At 43.4% G+C, this 23819-nt stretch overlaps 1 protein-coding gene across 1 annotated transcript in view; it reads left to right on the top strand.

Annotated features, from left to right (window-relative positions):
* LOC112267806 (ankyrin repeat and sterile alpha motif domain-containing protein 1B) overlaps positions 1–23819 on the top strand; it is a 326014-nt gene that overhangs the window by 137262 nt on the left and 164933 nt on the right. Inside the window, 1 exon segment of the mRNA XM_042297888.1 lies at positions 15367–15520. Within this exon segment, the coding sequence (XP_042153822.1) occupies positions 15367–15520 (154 nt within the window).

Genomic DNA, 23819 nt, shown 5'->3' with positions numbered 1-23819 from the left:
TCACTACAGACACCCTAGTTCAAATCCAGGCTGTATCACAACCGGCCGTGATTGGGAGTCCCATAGGGCTGCGCACCATTCGGTGCAGGACATCATTGTAATTAAGAATGTGTTCTTAACTGACTTGCCTCGTTAAATAAAGGTTCAATTCAACAACAATAAAATACAATGCAGGTTGGGAGAATCCAGAGTAAATGAATGGAGCTGGAAGGGTGTGTGTCCAATGCTGCAGTCATAGTAAGCTGTAGTGTCCAATGCTGCAGTCATAGTAAGCTGTAGTGACCAATGCTGCAGTCATAGTAAGCTGTAGTGTCCAACGCTGCAGTCATAGTAAGCTGTAGTGTCCAACGCTGCAGTCATAGTAAGCTGTAGTGACCAATGCTGCAGTCATAGTAAGCTGTAGTGACCAATGCTGCAGTCATAGTAAGCTGTAGTGACCAATGCTGCAGTCATAGTAAGCTGTAGTGACCAATGCTGCAGTCATAGTAAGCTGTAGTGTCCAATGCTGCAGTCATAGTAAGCTGTAGTGACCAATGCTGCAGTCATAGTAAGCTGTAGTGACCAATGCTGCAGTCATAGTAAGCTGTAGTGACCAATGCTGCAGTCATAGTAAGCTGTAGTGACCAATGCTGCAGTCATAGTAAGCTGTAGTGACCAATGCTGCAGTCATAGTAAGCTGTAGTGACCAATGCTGCTGTCATAGTAAGCTGTAGTGTCCAACGCTGCAGTCATAGTAAGCTGTAGTGACCAATGCTGCAGTCATAGTAAGCTGTAGTGACCAATGCTGCAGTCATAGTAAGCTGTAGTGACCAATGCTGCAGTCATAGTAAGCTGTAGTGACCAATGCTGCAGTCATAGTAAGCTGTAGTGTCCAATGCTGCAGTCATAGTAAGCTGTAGTGACCAATGCTGCAGTCATAGTAAGCTGTAGTGACCAATGCTGCAGTCATAGTAAGCTGTAGTGACCAACGCTGCAGTCATAGTAAGCTGTAGTGACCAATGCTGCAGTCATAGTAAGCTGTAGTGACCAATGCTGCAGTCATAGTAAGCTGTAGTGACCAATGCTGCAGTCATAGTAAGCTGTAGTGACTTTGTCACGCCCAGCCATCCTCTCCTCATCTCGCTAGAACATTCTGCTCACATTGTCAGGCGCTACCCTTGGGATTCTTAGAACCGCTGGGAGTGTTTGTGTGTTGCCCTCAGGGTTGCAGATAACTGTGTCCTCGAGGGGGAAAGAACAGAAGAGAGGTTCAGGAAGTCTGATAAAAGAGAGAGTCTTGGGGAACAGAGGATGAGGAAGAGGTGGGGTCAGATGTTTGAGTTTCATATCAGTCATAACCAAGATCAAATTGTTTTGATGAAATATAACTTTGCACTTTGTTCTTATACAGACTTCAATACACTTGAATATTTTTCATATGTGACTATTGTTATTTAAATTGATCATTGAGAAACACCCCCTGGATGTCTTTTGTGATGGTTTATTCCATAGAACACACTGGTTGGAGTGTTCCAATGTGCTGGTTCAAAACCCCAACTAGGTGAAACATCTGCCGATGTGCCCTTGAGCAAGGCACTTAACCCTAATTGCTCCTGTAAATTGCTCTGGATAAGCGTATCTGCTAAGTGACTAACGTTACAATGTAAAAGTAATGTAAATGCAGTTGAAGGAAGGCTGTTCAGGAGGTATCGGTGTCCCATGTGGCTCAGTTGGTAGAGCATGGCGCCTTCAATGCCAGAGATCTGGTTTCATCTCTCTGGATGAGAGCATCTGCTGAATGACTCAAATGTAAAAAATGTAAGATAAATGGAGATAAGTGTGCGTGTGTTTGTGTGTAATTACATTCGTTTCTCATGGCTAATATTTATGGGGAATGCATTAAGTATCAAACCAAGCTTTCAGACAGGGAATGCATTAAGTATGAAACCAAGCTTTCAGACAGGGAATGCATTAAGTATGAAACCAAGCTTTAAGTATCAAACCAAGCTTTCAGACAGGGAATGCATTAAGTATGAAACCAAGCTTTCAGACAGGGAATGCATTAAGTATGAAACCAAGCTTTCAGACAGGGAATGCATTAAGTATGAAACCAAGCTTTCAGACAGGGAATGCATTAAGTATGAAACCAAGCTTTCAGACAGGGAATGCATTAAGTATGAAACCAAGCTTTCAGACAGGGAATGCATTAAGTATGAAATCAAGCTTTCAGACAGGGAATGCATTAAGTATGAAACCAAGCTTTCAGACAGGGAATGCATTAAGTATGAAACCAAGCTTTCAGACAGGGAATGCATTAAGTATCAAATCAAGCTTTCAGACAGGGAATGCATTAAGTATCAAATCAAGCTTTCAGACAGGGAATGCATTAAGTATGAAACCAAGCTTTCAGACAGGGAATGCATTAAGTATCAAATCAAGCTTTCAGACAGGGAATGCATTAAGTATGAAACCAAGCTTTCAGACAGGGAATGCATTAAGTATCAAACCAAGCTTTCAGACAGGGAATGCATTAAGTATGAAACCAAGCTTTCAGACAGGGAATGCATTAAGTATGAAACCAAGCTTTCAGACAGGGAATGAAACCAAGCTTTCAGACAGGGAATGCATTAAGTATGAAACCAAGCTTTCAGACAGGGAATGCATTAAGTATGAAACCAAGCTTTCAGACAGGGAATGCATTAAGTATCAAATCAAGCTTTCAGACAGGGAATGCATTAAGTATCAAATCAAGCTTTCAGACAGGGAATGCATTAAGTATGAAACCAAGCTTTCAGACAGGGAATGCATTAAGTATCAAATCAAGCTTTCAGACAGGGAATGCATTAAGTATGAAACCAAGCTTTCAGACAGGGAATGCATTAAGTATGAAACCAAGCTTTCAGACAGGGAATGCATTAAGTATGAAACCAAGCTTTCAGACAGGGAATGCATTAAGTATGAAACCAAGCTTTCAGACAGGGAATGCATTAAGTATCAAACCAAGCTTTCAGACAGGGAATGCATTAAGTATGAAACCAAGCTTTAAGTATCAAACCAAGCTTTCAGAAGGGAATGCATTAAGTATGAAACCAAGCTTTCAGACAGGAATGCAAAGTATGAAACCAAATTCAAAGGGAATGCATTAAGTATGAAACCAAGCTTTCAGACAGGGAATGCATTAAGTATCAAATCAAGCTTTCAGACAGGGAATGCATTAAGTATCAAATCAAGCTTTCAGACAGGGAATGCATTAAGTATGAAACCAAGCTTTCAGAAGGGAATGCATTAAGTATCAAATCAAGCTTTCAGACAGGGAATGCAAAGTATGAAAAAGGTTTTTAAGAATGCTTTTAAATATGAAACCAAGCTTTCAGACAGGGAATGCAGGTTCTATGAAACCAGGCTTTCAGAGGCAGGGAATGCATTAAGTATGAAACCAAGCTTTCAGACAGGGAATGCATTAAGTATGAAACCAAGCTTTCAGACAGGGAATGCATTAAGTATGAAACCAAGCTTTCAGACAGGGAATGCATTAAGTATCAAATCAAGCTTTCAGACAGGGAATGCATTAAGTATCAAATCCTTTCAGACAAGGAATGCATTAAGTATCAAATCAAGCTTTCAGACAGGGAATGCATTTGTATCAAATCAAGCTTTGGAATGCATAGTTGAAACCAAGCTTTCAGACAGGGAATGCCTAAGTATGAAACCAAGCTTTCAGACAGGGAATGCATTAAGTATGAAAAAGCTTTCAGCAGGGAATGCATTCTATGAAACCAAGCTTTCAGACTGGGAATGCATTAAGTATGAAACCAAGCTTTCAGACAGGGAATGCATTAAGTATGAAACCAAGCTTTCAGACAGGGAATGCATTAAGTATCAAACCAAGCTTTCAGACAGGGAATGCATTAAGTATGAAACCAAGCTTTCAGACAGGGAATGCATCACAGTGTGCTTCACAGGAAAACAACAATGAAAATAAAAATATATTTACATTACAACAAACATAAGAGGATAAAATATCAAATTAAACTGAATGACTAAAAAGCACCCTAAGGAAAAGCACCCTAAGGAAAAGCACCCTAAGGAAAAGCACCTAAGAAAAGCCCTTGGGAAAAGCTTTAAGGAAAAGCAAAGCTAAAAGGTGTTTTAAGATCTCTTTTAAATATGGGTCCAGTTTAAACCCTCCTCAGGTTCTCTGGCAGGCTATTCCAGAGGCTGGGGGCATAGTTAAAAGGCTGCCTCTCTATGCCTCTTGGTCCTGGGCTTTGGGATAGTTAAAAGGCTGCCTCTCTATGCCTCTTGGTCCGAGGCTTTGGGATAGTTAAAAGGCTGCCTCTCTATGCCTCTTGGTCCGAGGCTTTGGGATAGTTAAAAGGCTGCCTCTATGCCTCTTGGTCCTGGGCTTTGGGATAGTTAAAAGGCTGCCTCTCTATGCCTCTTGGTCCGAGGCTTTGGGATAGTTAAAAGGCTGCCTCTATGCCTCTTGGTCCTGGGCTTTGGGATAGTTAAAAGGCTGCCTCTCTATGCCTCTTGGTCCTGGGCTTTGGGATAGTTAAAAGGTCAGTAACAAAGGACCTGAGGGACCTACTGGGTACATAAATTAAAAGCATGTCTGACATGTATTGAGGTGCACAATCGTGGATTGATTTACAAACCAACTGAACAGTACCAGACCCAAAATCGAACATTATGGAACGCCACAACTATCGACTGGTTAAATGGGTCTTAAAGGACAGAGAGCAGTTTGGCATCTGTTGGCTTTAAGATAATTTAACTCTTTAACTAAGGCTGTCTCTGTGATGTGGTGGGCCCGAATACCACATTGGATTTTTTTTTTAAATGCCACAACAACAAAAAATTGCTGGTTGAAGACCCATTTCTCAAGAATTTTACTTAAGAATGGAAGGTTGGAGATTGGCTGAAAATTGCAGAGCTGAAAAATCTAGATGACTTTTCTTCAGAAGGGGTTTCACCATAGCAGTTATTAGTGCAGTGGGGAAGGTGCCTGTGAAGTGATTAACAATTGCTTTCACTTCTTCACATATGCAATTAAAAACGGTTTTGCAGAAGGTGGTGGGGATCGGATCGAGAAGGCAGGTAGAAGGCTTAAGTTGTGATATCACTTTCCTGAGCATGTCTGTGTCAACCAGGTAAAATACATCCATAATGCCTTTGCGTGGTAGGCTCATCAAACAGGTCTTGGTTGACTGATACCCAGCCTAATGTTTATCTTGTCTCTGAAATATGCCGCAAACTCATCACATTTAGATGTAGAGGAAGGTTCACATAGGTTTGCGAGGGTAGGATTTGTCAGGCCATCAATGGTCAAGAAGAGCACTAATTATTCAGATTAATAGTGCTCAAGTTAGAAAAATGAGCCCGTCTGGCATTTCTAATTGCCTTGTTATAAATGCCAAGTTGCTCTCTCAGAATATCATAAAGACCTGCAACTTTGACTTTCTCCACTTCTGCTCAATTAAATGTATTAGTTTCCTCCCTCATCTCTTTTTGGATGAGGCCTTTTTCAACTTTACTGGAGCTATGGCATCAATGGTTGCCTTTAATTTGCTATTAAAGTTATCAGATAAATCATCACAAGAAGAAGGCAGAATAGGTGGTGGAGTGTTGTTCATACACTCAATAACATCTGTATCAATGTCAGAGGTGAGATAGTACTTCTTAATAATGCGTTCAGTATTACACTGGGCAACAAGGTAGTAAAAAATATGGAGTGGTGATCAGATAAAGCAACATCAATAATCGAGGATATGTCAATAGAAAGCCCCTTGCTAATAACCAGGTCCAGAGTGTGGTTGCGGTTATGGGTGAGCCTGGTAACATGTTAGATAAAGTCCATAGAGTTCAAAAGATGAATACGTTCGATGGCCTTGGCGTCAGTCTCTTTGTCAACATGAATATTAAAATCGCCCAACACAATGATTTTATCATAGTTCTCAAGGACAATCGAGAATAGTTCAGAGGAATCAGTAAAGCACGTTGGGCAGTACTTTGGTGGCCTATACAGGTAACTGATGCAAGCAGTAGAATCAGATTTAAAAATCAGGTAAAACTACACCTAATGGAACAGCGGGGACTGTGAAGAGACACACGCAGGAACAGCTTGGGGCGGCAGGTGGTTAGTGCGTTGGGCCAGTAACTGAAAGGTTGCTAGATCGAATCTCCGAGCTGAGAAGGTAAAAATCTGTCGTTCTGCCCCTGAACAAGGCAGTTAACCCATTGTTCCCCGGTAGGCCGTAATTGTAAATAAGAATTTGTTCTTAACTGACTTGCCTGGTTAAATTAAAAAAATAAAAACAAATGACCAGCCATTTCTGTAGGAGTTGATATGGTTTCCAAGTCCTCTGTTGCTTATCCTGACAGGGAGGACTGGATCATTACCAGACCCTGTCTGTCAGTCGCTATAACAGTTTGATGTTGCTGGGACTGGATCACTACCAGACACTGTCTGTCAGTCTCTATAACAGTTTGATGTTGCTGGGACTGGAGCAATACCAGGCCCTGTCTGTCAGTCTCTATAACAGTTTGATGTTGCTGGGACTGGAGCAATACCAGGCCCTGTCTGTCAGTCTCTATAACAGTTTGATGTTGCTGGGACTGGAGCAATACCAAGCCCTGTCTGTCAGTCTCTAAAACAGTTTGATGTTGCTGGGACTGGAGCAATACCAGGCCCTGTCTGTCAGTCTCTATAACAGTTTGATGTTGCTGGGACTGGAGCAATACCAAGCCCTGTCTGTCAGTCTCTATAACAGTTTGATGTTGCTGGGACTGGAGCAATACCAGGCCCTGTCTGTCAGTCTCTATAACAGTTTGATGTTGCTGGGACTGGAGCAATACCAAGCCCTGTCTGTCAGTCTCTAAAACAGTTTGATGTTGCTGGGACTGGAGCAATACCAAGCCCTGTCTGTCAGTCTCTAAAACAGTTTGATGTTGCTGGAAATAATCCTGGAACCCCTGTGGTTAGGGTGAATCCCGTCTCTTTTAAAAAGTGCTGGTTGCTCCAGCAAAACAAATTTGTCACAAAAGGAGACATTCCTGTTTCTTCAGGTACTTATTCAGGGCAAAGAGTCAGCTGGAACATTGGTAGCACGGGAGGGTGCCAGAGATGATTATTATCTTCCCTGCGCTAGCAGGGGTCTTAAACATTGTTTGTAGTCCTCCCTCAGTTCCTCAGATTTCTTAAAACGAAGGTAGTTAAAACCTACCTGAGTGACGATGGTGTCAATATTGGAGTAGTAAGCCAGAACTCTGGGCAGGAGAGAGTTGTTGTCATGGACATGGGCTCCTGGGTAACAGTGGACCTTGGTTGGGGACAGACCGTAGGCAGGCCAAAATCTCTCACCATCGAGCTGCCTACAATGATGGTGGTCGTGATGGAATCCGATGGGGAAACGACCTGCTGAACTGTGGTGGCCGTGGGGGGCTGTTGGTATAGACCGAGGATTCATACTGACTCCCGGGGGCTGGTAGGTCCATCTCAAACTGGGCAAAGCTGTTTGCTAGCTGAATCCGATCTTCTCGGATAGATGTGTGGCCAGAATGCCTCCCCGATCTCCTACGCCTTGCTCCCATGGGCCATGGAGTTGAGCTTAGCATCTGTCCGTTGGATTGGGACGGATCAAGACTTATTGACATATTGATATAACAGGGGCTAAGATGGGGAGAGGTCTGTCCGTAAAATAAAGTGCTGCTCTGCCTTCTTCACAACACTATCAACAAGGCAGGTCCTACAGGCCCTAGTTTGGTCGACCTGGACTACTGTTCAGTCGTGTGGTCAGGTGCCACAAGGAGGGACTTAGGAAAATTACAATTGGCTCAGAACAGGGCAGCACAGCTGGACCTTAAAAGTACACAGGGAGCTAACATTAATGATATGCATGTCAATCTCTCATGGCTCAAAGTGGAGGAGAGATTGACGGGGTCGGCCTCAAAACTTTAGCTATTGTTAAAAAACGATTTCATGTAATCTATTTGATAAAAACAACTAACCGAGTGTAGACAGCACACTGTTTTGTTGAGCGCTCTGATGACTTTTCATCAGAAATATGTGATTATGCTTCTTCAGCTCGTATTTATGGTTGATGCATTGTGTGTGTATGTATGTATGTGTGTGTGTGTGTGTGTCCACGCAGGTGGTTGTGTGTTTGTGTGTGCATATGAGCACACGTTTGTTTGTGTGTGTATGCATGCTTAACCATGTGTGTGTCATTACTCTCTCATAATCCATACGACCAACACAGTTAGTTTATGATTGTGTTACCGTCGCTAATGTTTATATGCAACACTATTCATCTTCCCTGGCATTTCCATGTTAAATATTCATACATTAGCTAATACAGTTAGCATGCGATTGGTTGCCACTGGCTTATCCTTCTAGTCAAGTCAGCATTTTCTCACAACTCACTCTCTACTGCTAAGGTTCAGTCTCGGCTGGCGTTGCTAATGTTGACTATGACGCTATTAGACAATGTAATACAGTATTTGCCTATGTGGGTTCTACTTTGCAACTTATGTTCATCAGTAATATGCAATTGACTCCAAATAAATACACTAAGTTTAAATGTGCAGCTCACTTCACCATTTCCAAGATATCCTTCTAGATACCGTACAGTGCCTATAGAAAGTCGACACCTCCATTTTGTTGCGTTACAAAGTGGGATTGAAATAGATTTCATTGTCATTTTTTGTCATTGATCTACACAAAATACTCCATAACAAAGTGAAAAGTAAATTTGATATATATATTTTACAAATGAATAAAACTTAAATAACTCAAATATAGTTGTTGCATAATTACTCTCTCCCTTTGTTTAGGCCTAAATTAGTTCAGATGTCAAATTTGGCTTAACAAATCACATGATAAATTATATGGCCTCACTCTGTGTGAAATAATAATGGTTGCCGTGTTTTTTGAATGACCCCCCTCTTTTGTCCCCCATACATACAACATAGGTAAGTTAAATGGCTGTGATAGGAGAAAATAAACATATTATGCATATGTGGTCTTCTTTAGTTCACTTATTCAAAGGCCCAAGCCATTGCACAAGAAGTCCACTTAGGTTCAAGGCAATATTCAAGGGCGTTGTAGTTTTTTATGGTTAATGTCATCTCTCCTTTAAATTATACCTATTTAAATGTTGTAGTTTTGGGGTACAGCAGTGAAAGTGGCATGTTTGGGAACTTTCTCTTTTCTCTAACCCATCTCTCCTCTCCTAGGCATCCCTGTCTACCTATCTCTCTGTCTCTCTCTGTCTCTCTCTGCCTCTCTCTGTCTCTCTCTTCTCTCTAACCCATCTCTCCTCTCCTAGGCATCCCTGTCTACCTATCTCTCTGTCTCTCTCTTCTCTCTAACCCATCTCTCCTCTCCTAGGCATCCCTGTCTACCTATCTCTCTGTCTCTCTCTGCCTCTCTCTGTCTCTCTCTTCTCTCTAACCCATCTCTCCTCTCCTAGGCATCCCCATCTACCTATCTCTCTGTCTCTCTCTGCCTCTCTCTGTCTCTCTCTTCTCTCTAACCCATCTCTCCTCTCCTAGGCATCCCCATCTACCTATCTCTCTGTCTCTCTCTGCCTCTCTCTGTCTCTCTCTTCTCTCTAACCCATCTCTCCTCTCCTAGGCATCCCCATCTACCTATCTCTCTGTCTCTCTCTGCCTCTCTCTGTCTCTCTCTTCTCTCTAACCCATCTCTCCTCTCCTAGGCATCCCTGTCTACATATCTCTCTGTCTCTCTCTGCCTCTCTCTGTCTCTCTGTTTTCTCTAACCCATCTCTCCTCTCCTAGGCATCCCTGTCTACCTATCTCTCTGTCTCTCTCTGCCTCTCTCTCTCCATCTCTCTCTGTTTCTCTCTGTCTCTCTCTTCTCTCTAACCCATCTCTCCTCGGCATCCCCGTCTACCTATCTCTCTGTCTCTCCCTGCCTCTCGCTCTCCATCTCTCTCGGTCTCTCCCTGCCTCTCTCTCTCTCCATCTCTCTCTGTCTCTCTCTGCCTCTATCTCTCCATCTCTCTCTCCATCTCCATCTCTCTCTGGTATGATATAACAGTTGGACCATACAGCCACTCTACAAAGGTCATAAATCATCTTCCTCTCCACAGAGAGAGGGAGGCCCCTACCACACATACTAAGGGTCCCCACTGTGTCATATATACTTTATGGTCCCTCCTAGAGAGTCATACTGACTGAGTCACCCCAGGCCTTCATAACCAGCTAATATACAACTCGTCATATTTTATGATTCAGCTCTGTTCCTCACAAGTGATAAGGAAGTTGCTGTGGAGGCAGAAATCATCTCCTTGGAAAGGGGCAATTCTGCAGTATATAATCTGCATCACATGATTATACGAATAGCCGCTGGATACTGGTGCTTTGTGTCATTGGAGGGCTGAATAATAAATCAGTGACCTACACTAGCTAAACGAGGCCTGAAAAACAAGTTAGAGACCTACACTAGCTAAACGAGGCCTGAAAAACAAGTTAGAGACCTACACTAGCTAAACGAGGCCTGAAAAACAAGTTAGAGACCTACACTAGCTATACGAGGTCTGAAAAACAAGTTAGAGACCTATGCTAGCTAAACGAGGCCTGAAAAACAAGTCAGAGACCTACACTAGCTAAACAGGGACTGAAGAACAAGTTAGAGACCTACACTAGCTAATCTATCAATGCGAGATAATCGCTCCCCTAGTATCAGTAGATGTGAGAAAGGACACTAGCCTGGTCCCAGATCTGTTTGTGTTGTCTTTTCTGGTTCAGAGTCATGAGAACAAAGGATGTCATGTACACTGTGTCGATCAATCCACAAGCAGATTTCAGATCAGTGTGAGTAGAACCTAATGTGCTCGTTGATCAGGTTTTCTCGGGTTCATTTTCTGTATCTCTTGAAGATTTCAGTACATCTCAAACTGTAATATTGAGATTTCGGCTGCAAGGCCTTTCTCAAGACACAAAGGAAAGGCGAACGTTCACTAGAAAAGTGTATCAGTTGGTTGGAGCACCTGCCTGAGGTTCTGATGAAGAGGCTGTCCTTGATGTTCTACTCTGGAGACTGCAGATGTTCCGTGCTCAGATGACTCAACTGGTTGCTATAGTTACGTCTTGTTAATGAAGAGAAGGTGTATACAGTATGTTCCAGGAGTAATGAATGCCGATGTCATCACTGTGTCCAAATCGGGCAGTTCTATCCTGGGTAGAGCTACGGTGGAACAGATAATTAAATGATAATTAGGATAACTCATCCTTATTGTATTCACCATTGTCATCGTCGTTGTCATCACCATGACCATCATCATCATTTTTGCACCGAAGTAATGGAAATCAAATAAAATCCCAATAGATCAACAGTCTTGATTCTTCATCCATACTCAGACCTGAATAGGCCCTTACTAACTAACAAAATGACCATACACCTGAGTGATATGAGGCACTCCCCATGGCTGTGTACCTTGAGGGCCCTGCTCTAGCAGTTTTCTCAAGTCCATGGGGTTAGTAATAGTGCTCAGGGAAACTGTTTCTAGCACCGGCTCTACTCAGGGAGGCCATGTTGGGGAGGTGGAGTAATTTCCTGAAAGGAGAGGATTTCTCCGGGGTGAGCTCAGAAAGCTAATGCTGAGGTAACTGATTTCTCTAGGATTAGCTGTCCACTGAGTAAAATACCATTCTTAGAGGCTAGCCATCTCACTCTCGCGCTCTCACTCACCCCTCCCCCTCTATCTCTCCCCCCTCTCGCTCTCATTCCCCCCGGCGTGAGGTCAGGAGCGTTGTGTTGTGGGATGGTCTCAGAGGGACTATTGTCCTCTCGTGCCCCGTTCCTCTACGATGGTTCTTGACCCCCGACCCCCTCCTCTAATCAAATATGAGGAAATGCAAGTAAATTACAGCGTCCTTCATTTCTGCTGCAGTCTAAACTGCTTGGTCTGTCTGTTAGGCAGGGATAGGGGAGCGAGGGAAAGAGGAGTGGGTTAGAGAGAGAGAGGGAGAGACTGTTTGCACAGTTCTCAGGGGACGAAAACCAGGAGGAGTGGGATATGTGGAATGAGAGAGGGAGGAAGAGAGAGTGAATGAAAAGGGGGCTGTTCTGTTTTTCTCTTTATTTATTGTTGTATTATTTTGGTCAAGAAGTTAAAAAAATAAGCTGAACTTTTTGAAGAGAACCTGTAAGTCTGCAAGCACACACACAGAACACAACCTGAGAGATGTCAGTCGGGTCAGAGTCACATGTCCTTCAGGATAGTAGCTCCAGGGACGTGACTGTAGTATCAACAGATTTCCTATTTGGGTTACCGGCCTGACACACACACACACACACTGCTAAGAGACTGCTAATTAGTGGCCGGAGGAGGACTCTTTTTGTCTGTTCCCTTCCTGTGGCAGACACACAAGTTCCTCTGTGTCCTATCTCTCCACATATAAAGAGAGAGCGAGGGGGGAGAGAGGGAAAGAGAGGAAGTGTGTGTTTAAGACACTGTCTTGTTTGAACATGGAGCTCATTGCGTGAACCTACTCAACCTTCTCACCCCCTACACCAGGAAGTGGAGGTGGGATCAACTATTAACAGGTAACAAAACTGCCTTAGCACCTCTGAGTTGACTTGGTATGCAGATGGTGGTGTGGCGTCTCTGGTGCGCCGGCCTTTTACACACTTTCTGATTGGGTGGGAGTCTGGAGAGGTGGGGACTGGGGGACTAAAGTGTCTGGTAGTAGAGAATGGCTCTCGCTTTGAGTTGAACAACTTTGACCTATTTAGACAGGAGAACAAATAGAACAAAATTGTGTTTGAGAGAGAGACAGGGAGACCGAAAAGAGAGGGAGGAAATCCCTGCTTCAAACCCACTTGTAGCATACTTCCTTCCTCTGAACCAGCCCTTTTCTCTAACTCATTTTACACCCTCCTTTCCTCGGGTTTCAGTAAAACTGTTGTAGTTACTCTGAAGTAAGTTGGAGTGTATCCACTAGGCTTTCATCTTTTTCCCTCTCTTTCTCTGGTTCTCTCACCGCTGCTCTCGTCTGTTTTATTCTCTCCGTAGTAAGTTTGGAGTTCCTCCACTGCCCCTCTCCCTGAGATGGCTGGGTGCACGGGAGAGAGGGAGAGGCTGGGGTGCTGGTGTGTTCTTTACACAGGCAGACAAGTAAACTTGAGGGATGAAGAGGAAAAGAGAAGAGAATAAAAAGCCAGAGAATGAGATTTGGTTTGTAGATTTATGCAAAAAAGTTTGAGAGAGAGAGAAAGAGAGAGAGAACGAGACAGAGAAAGAGAAAGAGAGAACGAGACAGAGAAAGAGAAAGAGAGAACGAGACAGAGAGAGAGAGAGAGAACGAGACAGAGAGAGAGCGAGAGAGAACGTGAAATAAGAACAGACAGAGTGGGAGAAAAGTGATGAAAGGGATATTGTGACAGGGAGGGAACATGATGTACATGAGGAAGTCAGAGAGGATAGAGAATGAGAAAAGAGAGAGATGGTTTGATGTGGAGGATAAAGACAGGCATTCCTGTCTTCTCCCTCCGGACCACTGCACCCAGAGATGGGTTACACAAAGAACCCAAGTTGTCTAATAAGCCCCAGAAGGGGAACCCATGATAGCTCCAGAGAAAGGTTGCGTCCCAATTGGCACCCCGTTTCCTTTATAGTGCACTACTTTTGACCAGGGCACATGCATTAGGGCTCCAGTCAAAAGTAGAGCACTATTTCGGTAATAGGATGCCATTTGGGACACAGTCTCTCTTGGGTTCTTCATCTATCAGGAAATCCCAGTATAAAGGGTGTTGGCTGTAACTGATAAGGGTCACAATTCGCAGGGCCACAGTTTTTGTCTCAAGTTTTTTATGTAGTGTAATTACTTCTGATGACTGTAAACATATTGACGTGAAATGTTAACCCATACCATACTATTACTGTCTGAAACCACGTGTGACTTCACCGGCTGGTACTTTACATGGGCTAGAGTAACGTCACTCAAATTCAATGGACCTTCTGGTCTTTTGTGTACGTGTGCAACGTGTGTGTGTGTGTGTGTGTGTGTGTGTGTGTGTGTGTGGTTGTGTGTGTCTGAGGAACACGTGGTTGTGTGTGTCTGTGCAACACGTGTGTGTGGTTGTGTGTCTGTGCAACACATGGGTGTGTGAGAAAAGGAGCACACAGACTGAAGTTTTATATTAGCTACTGTAATACGACACATTGAGTAGTGAACGTGTGTGTGTATACACGAGACAGATTATCTAGGGAGTGATCATTCAATCAAAGACGATGATTAATCTTCTCTGCATGCGTTCAGTGTGTGATTGATGGCCCAGTGGTGTCTGGGTAATGTAGTAGACAATGAGGTCGGAGAGGAGCGGGGAGTTGATAGGGTTCAGGGGAAATTAACACACCAGGGGTGAGTCATGGACATCGCCACGGCGGTACCAAGGCAACCAAATATGGTGGGGTGACCCGGGCGACGTCTCAGTAATGATGATGGAGTCGTGCATTATGGGAAACACAGGCATCTATTGCCCATGCGTCTCTGGTGAGAAATGTCTGCCTTTCCTGCGCACTCTTGCTCACTGTTGTTTTCATTTGGCATGGGTGCACATATGCCATTTAGACAGGGACATTTAGTTCCAAAGGTTTTTCTGTCAACCCGCTGGGTCTCAACCTTTTCATACTGTCACAGGAATAGAACAACATGAAACTGGTTGCACACAGGACATCAGCCATTTTGGCTCAGTTGCAATGGAGTCATGGAGGGATGATCTCATGGTTTCTTCTATTTTGACTTGAAGGGAGCAACACGCTATTTTTCTCAGAAACCACACTTGAGGCCGTCATGCTGTCTGGTTTTGCCCTATGTCATGTGACGGGCCAGAGGCCTCAGCGAGGGTGATGGTTATCTCCTCTCAGTAGTAGAGGGGGACCCTGGGATATGTGGTCTCCAGTCTTTCTACTATATCAACATCTGGTTACACAGGGTTATAAAGAGAGAGAAGAATAAAACATACTGCCACAGTTTTGCCTAATAGCTTTTTTTTGTGTGTGCTAAATCTGTGTATTTTTTGTGTTTTCCTCTATCTGGCCGTGCCTGTGCTTATTAAATCAATTGCAGTACAATCAACTCCTTAGATTCAGCAGGGGAGCAGGCCTGAACAGTGTTTGAATGGAACCGTGTCCTTGAGGTGGATGAGTTATGATGATGGGTTGTTTGTGTGATCTGATGGTACCAAGGGCAGTAAACAAACACTGCTGATCCAATGTTCAAGGTTGTACATTGAACATTGGCCGTGCTTGTCAATGTGCATACAAACAAATATTCTGTCGTTTCCACAGGTGAAACTACCCACAACATTCTCACCATGTTTCTCTCACGCTCTCCCTCCCTCCCTCCCCATATCAGGACTCAAAGCGCTCGGCGGAGATCGTACCATCGCCCTCCCTTGACGTGTTCTTACCGGAGGATGAGGACAATCCGTATGAGTCCGTCACCACCGCCGTGACCCGCAAGCCCTGCTCGCTGGACATCGGCCTCTTCAACGCCTGCCCCCTCAACGGTAAGGACACACCCAGACCACCTGTTCAACAACCTCTGTATACTACATTCACCTCCGTCACCGTTGTCAGTACCCGCACTACTGTAGATTTTGAATATATACTACCGGTCTAAAGACCACCTACTTATTCAAGGGTTCTTCTTTATTTTTACTATTTTCTACATTGTAGAATAATACTGAAGACATAATCTATGAAATAACACATGGAATCATGTAGTCAATGAAAAAGTTGACTACAAATAGCCACCCTTTGCCTTGATGACAGCTTTGCACACTCTTGGCATTCTCTCAACCAGTTTCATGAGGTAGTCACCTGGAATGCATTTCAATTAACAGGTGTGCCTTGTTCATTTGTGGAATTTCTTTACGACTTAATGCGTTTGGGCCAATCAGTTGTGTTGTGACAAGGTAGGGGTGGTATACAGAAGATAGCCCTGTTTGGTAAAATATCAAGTCCATATTATTGCAAGAACAGCTCAAAAAAGCAAAGCGAAACGACAATCCATCATTACTTTAAGACATGAAGGTCAGTCAATACAGAAAATGTCAAGAACTTTGAAAGTTTCTACAAGTGCGGTCACAAAAACCATCAAGCGCTATAATGAAACTGGGACCATCACAGGAAAGGAAGACCCAGAGTTACCTCTGCTGCAGAGGATAAGTTAATTAGAGTTAACAGCCTCAGAAAATGCAGCCCAAATAAATGCTTCATAGAGTTCCATATGTGTAATTGCATAGTTGTGATGTCTTCACTATTATTCTACAATGGAGAAAAAAATAAAAAATAAAGAAAAACCCTGGAATGAGTAGGTGTGTCCAAACTTTTGATTGGTCCTGTATATAATGAAGTAATTACAGGAACAACGATGGTCATCTCCGTAACTACAGTCACCTCCGTTACCATCGGCCGCAGTTACCCCCGTCACCGCTGTCTGCACGATCACAGCTGTTGGATGTGAATAAAAGAGATCTGGACTCAGTGGTGTTTCATACTGTAGGATATCTGGAGATCAAGATTAACCCAACCTGTCACGCAGTCACCACTCAGCAGCAGGTCCACGTTCTTGTTTTCATTGATATCATATCCGCTCTGTCAGTGTGTGATCAGATGTTTGAAGAGGGCATAGAACTCCTTAGAACGAGGGCATAGAACTCCTTAGAACGAGGGCATAGAACTCCTTAGAACTCCTTTCAGAAGCCGTCGCAGCACAATGCCCAGCATTCTCATTTTACTCTCTACCAATACCATGGTGGGCTACACCACGGGTTGTCCTGGCAACTGTGCCTCTACCACACTCCCAGTAAAAAGGTGGTGAGTCAGCGGTGGGTTGTCATGGTAACTGTGGTTGAATCACTCCTGGTGAGAGTTAGGCTGTTTGGTTGGTTGGTTTTTTTGTTGTATTTTGCTGTGTGATTGACTTCTAATGGGTGAAGGAAACCTACATGCAGTTGTATACATCTCTGGTGTGTGTGGAGCTTCTTCATTTCAGTCTACAAGGACAGTCACTCTGAGTCACTCCACACAGACATAGACTGACTGACTGCCTGCCTGCCTTCCTTCCTTTCTTCTGAGATGAGATTTCTCCAGGGGTCAGCTCTGGATAAGTGCTAACTAAACTAATCAGAGGAGGGCTGGGGGGAATCAGGGATTCCTGCATTTAGCCCAATCACTCAGATCTGTAATGAGACATGACGGTGAGCCACTCTCACACTCTCTTTTCTGGAGAGAGAAAAGAAACAAGAAGAGAGTGTGAGAGAGAAAGCGAGAGATCGAGAGAAGGAGCGACCGAAAGAGTGCGAGAGAGACATGGAACAAGGAGAAGAGCCCAGTCTGGGGCTGAACATTTCTCTGGTATTTTACAAATGATCCATCCCAAGAATAAATCACTTTTCTCCTGGATAACCCTGTTTTTCCTGACAAAATTGGAAGCGTATAAAGCACATAAATATGTCTGGAATTGATTAGAGTTTTGATCAGCATGAAAATTGTATTATTTTTTTATTTCACCTTTATTTAACCAGGTAGGCAAGTTGAGAACAAGTTCTCATTTACAACTCCGAACTGGCCAAGATAAACCAAAGCAGTTCAACACATATAACAACACCGAGTTACACATGGAGTAAAACAAACATACAGTCGATAATACAGTATAAACAAGTCTATATACGATGTGAGCAAATGAGGTGAGATAAGGGAGGTAAAGGCAAAAAAAAGGCCATGGTGGCAAAGTAAATACAATATAGCAAGTAAAACACTGGAATGGTAAATTTGCAGTGGAAGAATGTGCAAAGTAGAAATAAAAATAATGGGGTGCAAAGGAGCAAAATAAATAAATTAAATACAGTAGGGAAAGAGGTAGTTGTTTGGGATAAATTATAGGTGGGCTATGTACAGGTGCAGTAATCTGTGAACTGCTCTGACAGCTGGTGCTTAAAGCTAGTGAGGGAGATAAGTGTTTCCAGTTTCAGGGATTTTAGTAGTTCGTTCCAGTCATTGGCAGCAGAGAACTGGAAGGAGAGGCGGCCAAAGAAATAATTGGTTTTGGGGGTGACTAGAGAGAGATACCTGCTGGAGCGTGTGCTACAGGTGGGAGATGCTATGGTGACCAGCGAGCTGAGATAAGGGGGGACTTTACCTAGCAGGGTCTTGTAGATGACATGGAGCCAGTGGGTTTGGCAACGAGTATGAAGCGAGGGCCAGCCAACGAGAGCGTACAGGTCGCAATGGTGGGTAGTATATGGGGCTTTGGTGACAAAACGGATTGCACTGATAAGCCATACATTAAAGACATTTTATGAACCATACATTAAAGACATTTTATGAACCATACATTAAAGACATTTTATGAACCATACATTAAAGACATTTTATGATCCCAAGCACCAAACAAATTTAATGATTTTTCCGTTATCCAATACATAGCCTACAATATACAGTATAGGCTACCACACATTTCGCACGACAGAAAAACAAAGCCCTTAGATGTAGCTAGCTACAGTGCATTCGGAAAGTACTCAGACCCCTTGACTTTGTCCACATTTTGTTACATTACAGCTTTTATTTTAAAATGTATTACATTTACAATTGAAAACAGGTTTTTAGAAATGTTTGCAAATGTATGAAACATAAAAAACAGATACATTATTTACAGAAGTATTCAGACCCTTTGCTATGAGACTCGAAACTGAGCTCAGGTGCATCCTGTTTCCATTGACCATCCTTGAGATGTTTCTACAACTTGATTGTAGTTCACCTGTGGTAAATTCAATTGATTGGACATGGTTTGGAAAGGCACACACCTGTCTATATAAGGTCCCACAGTTGACCGAGCATGTCAGAGCAAAAACCAAGCCATGAGGTCAAAGGAATTGTCCATGGAGCTCAGAGAAAGGATTGGGTCGAGGCACAGGTCTGGGGAAGGATACCAAAACATTTCTGCAGCATTGAAGGTCCCCAAGAACACAGTGGCCTCCATCATTCTTAAATGGAAGAAGTTTGGAACCACCAATAATCTTCCTAGAGCTGGCTGCCTGGCCAAACTGACCAATTGGGGGAGAAGGGCCTTAGTCAGGGAGGTGACCAAGAACCAATGGTCACTCTGACAGAGCTCCAGAGATCCTCTGTGGAGATGGTTGTCCTTCTGGAAGGTTCTCTCATCTCTGCAGCACTCCACCAATCAGGCCTTTTTGGTAGAGTGGCCTGACCGAAGCCACTCCTCAGTAAAAGACACATGACAGCCCGCTTGGAGTTTACCAAAGGCACTTAAAGACTCTCAGACCATGAGAAATTCTCTGGTCTGATGAAACCAAGATTGAACTCTATTCCACATGTTGTGTTACAGCCTGAATTCAAAATGTATTAAATCTATCTTTTTTCACACCCATCTTCACACAATACCCCATTATGACAAAGTGAAAACATGTTTTGAAATGTTTTACATGTATTGAAAATGAAATACAGAAATATCTGATTTACATAAGTATTCACACCCCTAAGTCACTACTCTGTAGAAGCACCTTTGGCAGCGATTTTATTTTTTATTGAACCTTTATTTAACTAGGCAAGTCAGTTAAGAACAAATTTTTATTTACAATGACTGCCTACCCTGGCCAAACCCAACTTTCCACGCCTGGATTGCGCAACATTGACCTATTACTATTTTCTACATTCTTCAAGCTCTGTCAAATTGGTTGTTGATCATTGCTAGAGAACCATTTTTAGATCTTGCCGTAGATTTTCTAGTAGATTCTTGAACAGAATGATCTATTTTGGATGCAATTTGAATGGAATTGATGGAGAGAGAGAGAGAGACTGTGAGAGAGTGCTCACATGCACTCCGATTTAACGCAATGATATTCGAGTGATAGGCTGTTTTACAACGAGAAAAATCATCTTTACAAATAAGAAAATAAGGTGACCCCCGAAAGCCAGACGAAGATGTGTAAATTTGACACGCATTCAGTCTTTATATTACTGTAGCATAGACTATGTTGCAGGAAATGTAGGCCTACCTGTAACGAGATAAAAAGTTACCATGATGAGAAACACACATTGTAAACTGCGCTCCGTACTGAGATGCGCTGTCTGTCCCCACCCTGAGCGTTGATAATTGATCATGCAGAGAGAAGGCTGTAGAGAAGCTAGATTGAGACATGGCCCATCATTTATTAGTTCCATTTCATGTCATGCTGGTCATAGAAATCATTTATTATAATATACCGTTTCCTCGCAGTTATTTATCCAGGGAAAAGAGTGGAGTTTGTGCAGGAAATCTCAGTAACCCGGTTCCCAGTATTCAACCCTAGCCCAGTCACATGCTGTCCTACGCTGTAGTTAGTTGGCAGCGCAACAGACAGCAGCAGCTTTAAAGGAAACCTACCTGTCCTATACTGTAGAGTTAGCTGGCAGCGCAACAGGCAGATCTATCTCCTTACTGTCTGCTACTGCAGACCTACCTGGCTGGGGCATAGGGACTTAGGGACGACTTAGGAATGACATAGGGACTACTAACTTGTCCTCAGAGATGATGACTAAGTCAGTAGCGTCCACCAAAAATAACCATGCTGTCTCACAGTATGCATTATGTCTTAGCCTTGCAGTTTCCCCTGTCAGTGTGTCTACTTAAATGTACTCTTCAATCTTTCTCTTTCTCTTTCTCTCTCTCTTTCTCTCTCTCTTTCTCTCTCTCTCTCTCTCTCTCTCTCTCTCTCTCTCTCTCTCTCTCTCTCTCTCTCTCTCTCTCGCTCTCTCGCTCTCTCGCTCTCTCGCTCTCTCTCTCTCTCTCCTTCTCAGTGTAAGATCACCTCAAACGGCTCGTTCACAGCCACTGTGTCTCTGTGTGTGCTGCAGAAGCACATAGGCTACACATACTGCATAATGAAATCTCTTCAGCACAACAGGAAACGTCAATGGGGGGAAGACACAGCACAGTAGCAATCTGTTCCCATGCAGTTACATGTAGCAAACAGCTAGAATAGTAAGGGACTCTTATATACTGTATAATCTAACAGCGTATAAAGGAGCCCACAGACAGGGATATTATGGGTCTTTTGAAAGCAGGGTGTCTTAATATAATGGCAATGAGGCTTCGAGGCCTGCAATCACGTACAGGGCAGGAGACAGACGGCTAGCTATCACCGCTAAGTGGTTAGCGGTAATAGCTATCGACTCCCAGGGTAAACACATGGGCCACTGCAGTCACACACATACACACACACACCAAATATATACACACACACACCAGAAAATGCTTCTTGACACACACAAACTTTCACTTTCAATTGACCCTCCCACAGCATCTACCCTTCCCTTCCTCCGATCCAATGCTTCCACTCCTCTCTGCTCCCCCTCCTTTATCCTCCTTCCCTTCTTTCCCTGAAGCTAAAGCCAAGATGTCGTTCTGTTCCAGTCCATTTCCCCCCGTGATGAAGCTCTGGAGGTGACATTTGGGTAATTGTGCTCAGACTAACCAACGACAACACGAAATAAGAAGCACAACTAACTCTCCAGGCTCTGCCATTAGAACAGTCACGCCCCATTGAGTATGGGCAAGGGGCAAGGAGGGGTGGGATGTGGGAGGAATCGTGAGGCATACACACATGTTACACACACACACACACTTTCACTCCTCCCTCCCTCCAGCGCTCTGAGATTTTCCCCGCCACTTGTTGGCAGCCATTTTGTTTGAATCATTAATGAGGAGTGGTGAACTGCTCATGAATATTCACATCTAATTGACCAACCACCTGTGTTCATGCATACAGAGTCAACACCATATCTCTCTAGAGTCAGAGGCTGGGGTTGTGGAATACTACCAAGATGGATATTATTATCAGTATGGCAAGGCTGAACACAGTCAAATTATCATGAGACCAAACGGTAGGAGACAGATGGTACAATATGCTTTTCATATCAAGAGGGCAGACTAGGTTTGAACACAGCCTATACAATATTGCTATGCTAATAACTCTGCTTCTACTGAGCAAAAAATATCAACTCAAAACCTTGAAGTATCTAAGGTATACTTGGATCTGGGTTGAAGTATTAATGACAATCAGCTGTTTGATCATAAGTTAATTAGTTGAAGCAGTTGTTGTTAGTTAGTGCAAGGCTGGAACAAAACCATACACACCCTGTGGGTCTCCAGCAATTGTTCAATTATAAAAATAAAAATAAACATCAAAATTGTTGGGATAAAGCCTCTGCAAACTTTTAGCTCAAGGCTTATTCCTTCAGTGGCCGATCCTGGCTTGAAACATTGTTTTTGTTTACTAGGTTACTCACAAGAAAACTTCCAAATCCGTCTGAGAACCATTGGTCTGTGATATGAAAAAGGCCAAGATAATAGCCATCAAATGAAATTGTTTTCGATAGCTATGGTGCGGTATCACTAGAGCAAGATAGCACATCTCTGAAATGGTTTTAGATTGCTATGATAGTGGCATTGAGCTGAAAGTTGTGAAAGTTTTGGGCCTATTGATCCACAGACAGCTGAACATCAAATGACTAGAATCACCCCCTCCAAATTATGGGCTGTTAGAATTGCACAAGATTTCATGTTTGTAAACGCTCTTTCAGATCTGAGGCTCAGAAGTTTCATAGGTTAAAGTTCAAGTGTGGACACACCAATAAAGACAGAGAAAAGTGTGTGTGTGTGTGTGTGAGCGTTTTGTCAGGTACCCAGTTGTGGTGCAAGCTTTTGTTTTGCTGTGTCGTGTCAAGCTGTGTTAGGATAGTTCCAGAGAGAGGGGGTTTCGCTCTCTGGAAGCCCAGTTTGGATGCTCTTTCCCTGGGTGTGAAGTATCTGGGCTCCCCCTCTCCTCCTGTCCGGCTGGAGGTTCTCAAGCCTATTCCGTGTGTGTACTATAGCTGTGTCAAAGTAGCATGTTGTTTTGTTGCACATTCGACACTAAAGGACAATCCTGTATGAGATGTAGTGTTGAGAAGCAAACCTGGATTGGTGCATTCTGCGACACAGTAGTGGGAGCTTAACTGTAATTGGTGCATTCTGCGACACAGTAGTGGGAGCTTAACTGTAATTGGTGCATTCTGCGACACAGTAGTGGGAGCTTAACTGTAATTGGTGCATTCTGCGACACAGTAGTGGGAGCTTAACTGTAATTGGTGCATTCTGCGACACAGTAGTGGGAGCTTAACTGTAATTGGTGCATTCTGCGACACAGTAGTGGGAGCTTAACTGTAATTGGTGCATTCTGCGACACAGTAGTGGGAGCTTAACTGTAATTGGTTAATGGGGTATGGCATTGGGAGCATGTGAGCTGTACAGCTGTACACACACGCATTAACCCAAACACGCGCATAAACCCAAACAAACACACACATACTGTACATACATACACACACACACCCTATATAGCCCCAGGATAATATCCCACCAGTACATACTGTACATACATACACACCCTATATAGCCCCAGGATAATATCCTACCAGTACATACTGTACATACACACACACACACCCTATATAGCCCCAGGATAATATCCTACCAGTACATACTGTACATACACACACATCCTAAAATAGCCCTAGGATAATATCCCACCAGTACATACTGTACATACACACACACCTTATATAGACCCAGGATAATATCCCACCAGTACATACTGTACATACACACACACCCTATATAGCCCCAGGATAATATCCCACCAGTACATACTGTACATACACACACACCTTATATAGCCCCAGGATAATATCCCACCAGTACATACTGTACATACACACACACCCTATATAGCCCCAGGATAATATCCCACCAGTACATACTGT

This window comes from Oncorhynchus tshawytscha, linkage group LG15 (genome assembly GCF_018296145.1).
Source record: "Oncorhynchus tshawytscha isolate Ot180627B linkage group LG15, Otsh_v2.0, whole genome shotgun sequence".
Taxonomy (NCBI): Eukaryota; Metazoa; Chordata; class Actinopteri; order Salmoniformes; family Salmonidae; genus Oncorhynchus; species Oncorhynchus tshawytscha.
This window is presented reverse-complemented; position numbering and strand designations above follow the sequence as displayed.